Source organism: Podarcis muralis, chromosome 2, assembly GCF_964188315.1.
Source record: "Podarcis muralis chromosome 2, rPodMur119.hap1.1, whole genome shotgun sequence".
NCBI lineage: Eukaryota > Metazoa > Chordata > Lepidosauria > Squamata > Lacertidae > Podarcis > Podarcis muralis.
The window spans coordinates 117,243,850-117,253,690 of NC_135656.1; the positions used below are offsets into that span (position 1 = coordinate 117,243,850).

Genomic DNA, 9,841 nt, shown 5'->3' on the forward strand with positions numbered 1-9,841 from the left:
ATGGGGTGAGCTCCCATTGCTCAGTCCCAGCTCCTGCCAACCCAGCAGTTCGAAAGCACGTCAAAGTGCAAGTAGATAAATAGATACCCCTCCAGCGGGAAGGTAAACGGCATTTCCATGTGCTGCTCTGGCTCCCTCGGCCAATAAAGCGAGATGAGCGCCGCAACCCCAGAGTCGGCCACGACTGGATCTAATGGTCCAGTCCCTTTACCTTTTAACATGGCCTTAAACTCTATGATTAATGCGTCTCTCTTGTTGAGATGCAGCACAGAGTGGTGTAGAAACTAAATCTGTATGTTGCTCTGCATACAAATTTGTATTTTTGCCTCTGGTGCCATGTGAGCCCTGTAAAATTTCCCTGTGGGAATGAAAAGAGTCCAATTCTACCAGCCCCACCTTAGACAATGTGATAGAAGAAAAGAGTGGAAAAATAGCAATCAGCCCTGTAGGATTTCTGCAGGGTACTTTCCCACCTTACCAGCTCTCTCCCTCTGTGTCAAGAGTTTTTCTTTTCCAGTTTTCAGGTGTGTACATATGCACATATTTTAATATTTGTAGTTTAGGATTTTCCAAAGGGCTGGAGATAGTCGGGAGAAATGTATTGCTACCAACCCTCACTGAGTCTCCTTTTCATGTGGATTTCCCCACCTGCTTTCCAACAACTTTCAGCACTAACAAAACGGCACTTAGGATCCTTTGAGGGAAGCCATGTCTGTTTCAATTAGCAAGATGCATCTTTACACAAACCCTTCAGTCAATAAGCGTGCATGCATCACAACTAACTTTTATTATACATCCTTGTTTCTAGAACAGCCCATGCCGTCTTGTGTGGGGCAGGTAATATCGGTCGAGATCCAAACACAAAATGTGCAGAAGTGAAACTGGCAAATTATGCCGACTCCATGACAAGCTGCCTGGAATAGCGCACAGCTGCTTATATTATCACTTGAGATTACGGAGGAATTATTATTGCAGAGTTCTGAGAGCTCAGATGACGAGCTGTGGATCTTTCAAGTTCGCGAGAGAGAGACGACAGTGGTTTTCATGGCAGAAGACAAAATGGGGAGAAATTCAACCATTTTTAGGGGGTCCAGTGTTTCTGAAACTTGGGTCCCCAGCTGCTGTTGGACTACAACTCCCATCATCCCCGACCCACCAGTCTTGCTAGCTAGGGACGGTGGGAGTTGTAGTCTCCAAACAGCTGGAGACCCAAGTTTGAGAAACACTAGGTGATAAAAGATGTTTTAGAGCAGGGTGAGGAACCTGATAATTCCAGACGGGGTGTCTTTGTGTATGTGTGTAAGGGGGAAGAAATAAGTATAAGAAGGGGCATGAATACTGAGGTTTATAAAAATATGCATAGTGTCCCTCAACTGGATGCTCCCCAGATGCTGAACTCCGGCTCCCATCATTCCTGCCCATTGTTCGTACTTGCTGTGGCTAATAGCAGTTTGGAGTTTTGTTTTAGTTGCTATAACCTGCTCTTGGACCTTATGGTAAACAGTGGATACGGAATACAGTGGTGCCTCGCAAGACGAAATGAATTCGTTCCGCTAGTTTTGTCGTCTTGCGATTTTTTTCGTCTTGCGAAGCACGGTGTTGGGAAAGTTTTGGAAAAGCTTCAAAAATCACCAAAGTCTTTAAAAACCTCAAAAAATGCTACCACACCGCGTTCTATGAGTTGCTCCTCGAAGTCAAGTCGCAACTGTATTAACGGTGTTAAGAAAAAGGAAACGAACTTACAAGACGTTTCCGTCTTGCGAAGCAAGCCCATAGGGAAAATCGTCTTGCGAAGCAGCTCAAAAAACAAAAAACCCTTTCGTCTAGCGAGTTTTTTGTCTTGCGAGGCATTCGTCTTGCGAGGTACCACTGTAAAATAAATAGCAACATCTTGTGGCTACTAAGATGGGAAAGGCTGTTGTGAGAGTGGCAGATTTTTGCCCCCTTCCCAAAGGACGCTCGAATTTGGGGTCGCCATGGAAATCTGCGGGTGGCAGATTGGCAATGGAGAAGGGGGAATTCTTTGCTCTCAGTGCATAGTTAACTTATGGGCAAGGGATGCGGCGATGACCACAGGCTGAAGGTGGCTTTGGAAAAGTGGGTTAGATCCAAACCTCAAGTAGGACAGGCCTATCAACCGCTATTCACTATGACAGCAGAATAAAACTCCCTTAGACAGAGGCAGTATATCTCAGGCTTCCAGATGCCAAGAAATACGACCAGCGGGAAGAGGGACTGTGGCCTGCTTCTTGAAGACATCGAGAAGCCGCTATCAGAAAACAGACTTGGATGGATGGACCTTCCATCTGCTCTAGTCAGGATCTTCATTTTCAGCCCACATAAGGATACCACGAATGGTCCCATTCTGTCCAGCTGTCCAGATGCCTCGCCTCACCTGTGGAGTTTGTCTTCCAGGCAATATGATCAACCAACCCCCAAGTGCTCATTCAAGAGAAAATATCAGAAAGGTCGGCTCTGTTTCAGGTGGTTCAGAAATCAACTTCCTTTTCAGCTCCTCACAAAACTTTCCAGGCAGCCTCAACAAAAGGTTCCTCCCTTTGACCCTCCGGCTGTTGCTGGACTGCAACTCCCATCATCCCCTGACCACTGAGCATGACTGCTGGGCCTGATGGGAGTTGCAGTTTGGCAGCACCTGGCGGGCCAAAGATTCTGCCCCACTGATGTCCATAGGAGCTGATAGGAGGGGCAGCTGAGTCTTAAACCAGTACAGTCACACCTTGGATCCTGAAAGGCCTGAAATGTAGATGTTTTGGCTCCCAAGTGCCGCAAACCCAGAAGTGATTGCTGCGGTTTGCAAACTATTTTTGGAAGCCGAACGTCCAACGGGGCTTCTGTGGCTTCCGACTGACTGCAGGAGCCAACAAGAAGCCGCACTTCCGAACGTTTTGGAAGTTTCCGAACGTTTTGGACATTCCGAACATTTCTGAACGTTTTGGAATTTGAACGGACTTCTGGAACCGATTCCGTTCAACTTCCAAGGTACGACTGTATTCAGTCCTAGTCCTACTCAAGCCTAAACCCATTGAAGTTGACAGGCATGACTAACTTAGCCAATGGTTCCCCACCTCTGCTCTAAACATTTACAGTGGTACCTCTGGATGTGAACGGGATCCGTTCTGGAGCCCCGTTCGCATCCAGAAGTGAACGCAACCCACATGCGCGGGTCGGGATTTGCCGCTTCTGCACATGACGTAATTTTCACCGTCTGCGCATGCGCGAGCAGCGAAACCTGGAAGTAACGCGCTCCATTACTTCCGGGTCGCCGCAGCGTGCAACCCGAAAATACATCCCAAAGCTACTTCAACCCGAGGTATGACTGTATACCACCATAGCTCCACAGTCGTTTTTAAAAATCTTCTGAGTACCTGGGCATTTCCACACGGATTTTCTGATATTTTGCAAAGGTCAGAGGGACTGGAGGTTTGGGGGGGGGGTCCGTTTGCCTTCTCTTTCCCCTCCCCACCTCCTGATCCGGCTACGGCCTCTCCCCGCCATGTGTCTTTTTATGCACGGTCAGGTGGGACGTGCGGCTGAAGCTCTTCCCGCAGTCCAAGCACTCGAAGGGCTTCTCCCCCGTGTGGGTTCTCCGGTGTGTGATAAGGTAACCCCGGTCGTTGAAGCTCTTCCCGCACTCGGAGCACTCGAAGGGCTTCTCCCCCGTGTGGGTCCTCTGGTGCGTGACGAGGGAGCCCTTCTGGTTGAAGCCCTTCCCGCAGTCGGCGCACTTGTGGGGCTTCTCGCCCGTGTGGATCTTCTCGTGCCTCAGGCGGTCGGAGCGGTGCGAGAACCACTTCCCGCACTGCGAGCACTCGAAGGGCTTCTCGCCCGTGTGCGTCCTCTCGTGCCCCACGAGGTACGACCTCTGGCTGAAGGTTTTCCCGCAGGCGGAGCACTCGTAGGGCTTCTCGCCCGTGTGGACCCGGCTGTGGCGCACGAGCTGTGAGCTTGTGCAGAAGCTCTTCCCGCAGTCCGAGCACTCGTAGGGCTTCTCTCCCGTGTGCACCCGCTTGTGGCTGATCAGCTGAGAGCTGATGCCAAAGGCTTTCCCGCAGTCGGAACATCCGTAGGGCTTCTCGCCCGTGTGGGTCCTCTGGTGCTTCAAGAGGTTGCCTCGCTCCGTGAAGCTTTTCCCGCAGCTCAAGCACTTGTAGGGCTTCTCCCCGGTGTGGACGCGCTTGTGGTTGATGAGGTGGGAGCTGGTAGAGAAGTGCTTCCCGCACTCGGAGCACTCAAACGGCTTCTCCGTGGCAAAGTTTGTCGCGGGCACGTTGCCCGGAGGCCCTTCTTCCACCGGGAAAAGCTTCCCAAGGATGACTTCTTCCAACGATATCCGGGTGGGGTGTCTGCGCTCGGGTCTTTCTGCTGGGAGGACCGCCTCTTCGTTTTCTCCGTCGGACTCGGACTCGTCGACTTGTGGAATGAAAAGAGAGAATCGTGGAGTGAGTCAAACTTCAAACTGGAGAGAGAGAGAGAGGCATCCAAGACCAAACAAAAGATAATGATGATGATGATGATGATGATGATAATAATAATAATAATGGTAATGACAATGATAGTAATAGTAGCAATAATAATAATAATAATAATAATTGGACATCCATCTAGCCCAGTGGTTCTCAAACTTTTTTCTCTTGGCCACACTCAGAATAAAAATTTGCTTGCACCTCACATCATCATCATCATCATCATCATCATCATCATCATATAAATAACAACAACAACTACTACTACTACTATTACTTATACCCTGCCCATCTGGCTGGGCCTCCCCAGCCATTCTGGGCAGCTCCCAACAGACGATTAAAAACAACAAAACATCAAACATTAAAAACTTCTCCAAACAGGCTGCCTTCAGATGTCTTCTAAAAGTCAGATAGTTGTTTATTTCCTTGACATCTGATGGGAAGGCATTCCACAGGGTGGGCACCACTACCAAGAATTATTATTATGAGCCATTAAGCCAGCCATGGAGAGACTCATCTGGTATTGCATGGCCGTTTTGGGCAAATCACACCCACCTGGTGTGGGGCAGAGCTGAATGCGACCAGCCCTCCCAAAACCCAGTACAAACTGCTTTACAAGCAACAATGATCAGTTGGTCGCTGGGGCTTGGCTAGCGCTGTGCTGAGAAGAGAAACCGTGTGGTCCCATCTGCCCTATACATTTGCAGCAGTAATATAACAATTTAAACAGCCACGGCTTCCCCCAGAGAATCCTGGGAACTGTAGCATGTTAAGGATGCCGCGTGTTGTCAGGAGAGGTTCCTGTTCCCCTCACAGAGTTGTAATTACTGCAGTTCTCTAGCACAAGGGATTACATTGTTAACTCTGTGAACAGGAACAAGGGGGTCTTCTAACAACTCTCAGCTCCCTTATCAAACTACAATTCCCAGGATTCCTTGGGGGAAACTATGGCTGAAGTGGAATTATACGACTTTCAATGTATGTGTGGGTGTGTAAGAGAGCCTTTTAAAAAAAATATATCCTGACATGCAACTATTTGACCTTAGAAGTCTGTCTTCTTTTTTGCTTTAACTTCTCCAGTGCCATTTTCATTTATCGATACAACTTTCAACAGTAAGAACAGATTGCATCCTTGATAAGTTTAACAACCACATCAGTATGCGATAATAATTTAATAACCCCCAGAATTAAAAATTTGAGCCTCCAAGAACTACCAATATAAGGATTGTTTTGCGTGAAACCATATACTTTCTCATAAAACTGTAAAAGCGTTAATTAATTGTCCCATGTTTGCTATTCCACGGTCCTCTCAACTTTCACCAATCGTGTTCATATTTGTTTCACCTTCTTTGCTCCATATTTAACCCGTAGTCCAGCACATTTTGCTCAAAGTGCTCACTTCCCACAGCTTAATATGCCATTCTCTGGTACGCAGGATTCCCTGCCCGCCCCCACCCATGGCAGTATTTTGCATATAGCATTGTCACTGCTAGTTGTTGTTTAGTCGTTTAGTCATGTCCGACTCTTCGTGCTCCCCTGGACCAGAGCACGCCAGGCACTCCTGTCTTCCACTGCCTCCTGCAGTTTGGTCAAACTCATGCTGGTAGCTTCGAGAACACTGTCCAACCATCTCATCCTCTGTCGTCCCCTTCTCCTTGTGCCCTCCATCTTTCCCAACATCAGGGTCTTTTCCAGGGAGTCTTCCCTTCCCATGAGGTGGCCAAAGTATTGGAGCTTCAGCTTCACGATCTGTCCTTCCAGTGAGCACTCAGGGCTGATTTACTAGTCACTGCTAGTACCATAGGAAATAACAGATTTCTCTTGTCCTTTAGGTACGTTTTTAAAATAAGCAAGTAACAAAAAAAATTGATAATTTTGAAGCAGATACTGCAAAATACTCCTTATGTTTGCTATAATTTGTCCCCAACACTTGGGTGTCTTTACCTAATAAGGCAGTCTCCCCATTATATTCTTCCGCCTCCTCTGCCTGCTTTTCTTCCTGTGCCTTCTTGGAATCTGAAAGATTCTTCTCTGAGAGCTGAGGCACCTGGAGTGGAGGGAAAAGAAGGAGGAGGCCTGTTATTCTGATTTAAACAATGCTTTCTCTGCAGAAATCATTACTAGTCTGTGTGCTTACAATACAGCTTTTCCTCACAATTCTCATACGCCCATGCTTTTAAATATGCTGCAAGCTGCTCTGAGACCTCTGCTGTAACAAGACTGTATTCATGATACGTCTCTCAGTATCACCCAAAGTACGCTTACGTTTTGTGTGTCTCCGTCAGGCTCTTGCCTTCTCAGGAGGAAATCCTCAGCTAGGGCTACCACCTGGGCACAGAGGTCTGAGCCAGAGTCCTTCTCCCAAGTCTGCATTTCTTGGAATGGAATGGTGAAAAGATGCTCCTTTTCTTTATCTAAACTGTAAAAAACAAAACAAAACACACAATCCACATTGATATGCACAAATCCACAGGACGAAGATTTCAGTAGCACTCAATATGAAACCTGCAGTTATCTTTCCATCAATAATAATAATAATAATAATAATAATAATAATAATAATAATAATTTGTACCCCACCCATCTGGCTGGGTTTCCCCAGCCACTCTGTTGTTGTTTTTTTAAATAATTTTTATTAACTGGCCAATCACATCAAATTAAATCACATCGTATAAATTCCAAATTACAAAGCCAAATTTTTAAATTTTGTTGGGGGAACCCATACTTCAAGATCCAAAGGGGGATTCAGATCATCTTCTTATTACTGCGTTAATGTCCAAATCAGTCCCAATCAGTCCAAACAAAGTTCATAATTCTATCCAGTCTTATCTTGGTGTTGCCACATCATATCTTGTTCATATAATTTCTCTTTTTCCTTAACGATCTCTTCTGTTAGTCTCCTTAAGCCGATAGCAAGTATAATATTCCTGTGTGGATTTCCCGTTCCTCCACTAAGTCCAGATGGTTTCCATATATCTCCTTCGTAGATAACATCACTCTTTCCATCGTAAATAATTCCATCGTAATAATAATAATAATAATAATAATAATAATAATAATAATAATAATAATTTGTACCCCACCCATCTGGCTGGGATTCCCCAGCCACTCTGTTGTTGTTTTTTTAAATAATTTTTATTAACTGGCCAATCACATCAAATTAAATCACATCGTATAAATTCCAAATTACAAAGCCAAATTTTTAAATTTTGTTGGGGGAACCCATACTTCAAGATCCAAAGGGGGATTCAGATCATCTTCTTATTACTGCGTTAATGTCCAAATCAGTCCCAATCAGTCCAAACAAAGTTCATAATTCTATCCAGTCTTATCTTGGTGTTGCCACATCATATCTTGTTCATATAATTTCTCTTTTTCCTTAACGATCTCTTCTGTTAGTCTCCTTAAGCCGATAGCAAGTATAATATTCCTGTGTGGATTTCCCGTTCCTCCACTAAGTCCAGATGGTTTCCATATATCTCCTTCGTAGATAACATCACTCTTTCCATCGTAAATAATTCCATCGTAATAATAATAATAATAATAATAATAATAATAATAATAATAATAATAATTTGTACCCCACCCATCTGGCTGGGTTTCCCCAGCCACTCTGGGTGGCTTCCAACAGAGATTAAAAATACATTAAAATACATTTAATACGGAAACTAAAAATACATTAAACCGTGGCGAAGCTAACCTCGTTCCATTTGTTTATCTTTCTGAACATAATATCAGCATTAAACAAGGTTTAGAGTGCCCATGGCCAGCCAAGTTACTTGGGCACCTGACAGTGGCGTAGTGTGGGGGGTGCAGGAGGGGCCGGCCGCACCGGGCGCAACATCTGGGGTTAGGGCAAATCCACAGGTTAGGGGGCGCAAATCCATGGGTTAGGGGGCGCAAATTACTTGCCTTGCCCCGGGTGCTGACAACCCACGCTACGCCACTGGCACCTGAGAAATAAAACCCTATGGTTTCTCTCTCCCTGCAAAAGTACAATAATAATTAATTAAAACAACAGTTTGAAATATAATTTTATGGTATTACTCCAAAAAAAGGTGGTGTTATGATCCATCAAACCTCGGAAATACATTTTCCCCAAAAGGTTTCCACAATTTTGGCCCCTAGTGTATGTACCTTTCCTCCAGGGTCCCCCAAGGCGTTCCAACGAGACTCACCCCCTCCTCATTCCGTCTTTGCTACAACTCTGCGAGGTAGCCTCGGGCTGCGTGCATCTTGGACCTGATCCAGCAGAGCATCTCTTGCGCTCTCAAGCCCTGGGGAAGAGGGAGGTTATAAAGAAGGGAGGGGGCTTCCCAACCCTGCAGCCTTTTTCTGCCCCCCTCCCCAAAGGCTGCCCCTTCCACGCGCCCAGCAGCTGCCCAGGCAGAGATGCCACCCGACCCACAGACACCACTTCCTACTTTCCCACGGGCGGGGGGGAGCAAGGCAAGAAAAAAAGAGGAAGCCCCTCCCACTTCCGCGTTGCACCTCCCCCATTTCCTGCCTCTCTAGGAACCGCTCGGCTCCCTGCTCTTGTTAACTCTTAGGGGCCCGAGAACGGGCAACACGAGTCGGTGTTAGGCGGACTTTTAAGACATGCCCGGTTTCAAGGGGAAGGCGCTGGTTCTCCGGGGTTTGCGAGATCAGGATGCTGTGCTGTTTTTCTATCCTTTGTTGTTGTTGTTGTTGTTGTTGTTTAGTCGTTTAGTCATGTCCGTCTCTTCGTGACCCCCTGGACCAGAGCACGCCAGGCACTCCTGTCTTCCACCGCCTCCCGCAGTTTGGTCAGGCTCATGCTGGTAGCTTCGAGAACACTGTCCAACCATCTCGTCCTCTGTCGTCCCCTTCTCCTTGTGCCCTCCATCTTTCCCAACATCAGGGTCTTTTCCAGGGAGTTTTCTCTTCTCATGAGGTGGCCAAAGTATTGGAGCCTCAGCTTCAGGATCTGTCCTTCCAGTGAGCACTCAGGGCTGATTTCCTTCAGAATGGAGAGGTCTGATCTTCTCGCAGTCCATGGGACTCTCAAGAGTCTCCTCCAGCACCATAATTCAAAAGCATCAATTCTTCGGCGATCAGCCTTCTTTATGGTCCAGCTCTCACTTCCATACATCACTACTGGGAAAACCATGGCTTTAACTATACGGACCTTTGTTGGCAAGGTGACGTCTCTACTTCTCAAGATGCTGTCTAGGCCTGTCATTGCCCTTCTCCCAAGAAGCAGGCGTCTTTTAATTTCGTGGCTGCTGTCACCATCTGCAGTGATCATGGAGCCCAAGAAAGTAAAATCTCTCACTGAACCGTGGAATCGCGGAGCTGGATGGAAGGGGACCCGAGGGTCATCTAGCCCAACCCCG

General features: G+C 46.7%; 1 protein-coding gene across 1 annotated transcript; it reads right to left on the minus strand.

Moving 5' to 3' along the window:
- Nucleotides 1-2,952: 2,952 nt before the first annotated feature.
- Nucleotides 2,953-8,919, minus strand: LOC114592331 (uncharacterized). The gene is made up of 4 exons (XM_028720429.2): nucleotides 8,663-8,919; nucleotides 6,750-6,903; nucleotides 6,429-6,531; nucleotides 2,953-4,431 (listed from the first exon to the last, which is right to left on the minus strand). Exons 1-4 carry the CDS (start codon nucleotides 8,671-8,673, stop codon nucleotides 3,497-3,499), a joined length of 1,203 nt encoding a protein of 400 aa, XP_028576262.2. The 5' UTR covers nucleotides 8,674-8,919; the 3' UTR covers nucleotides 2,953-3,496.
- Nucleotides 8,920-9,841: the final 922 nt, after the last annotated feature.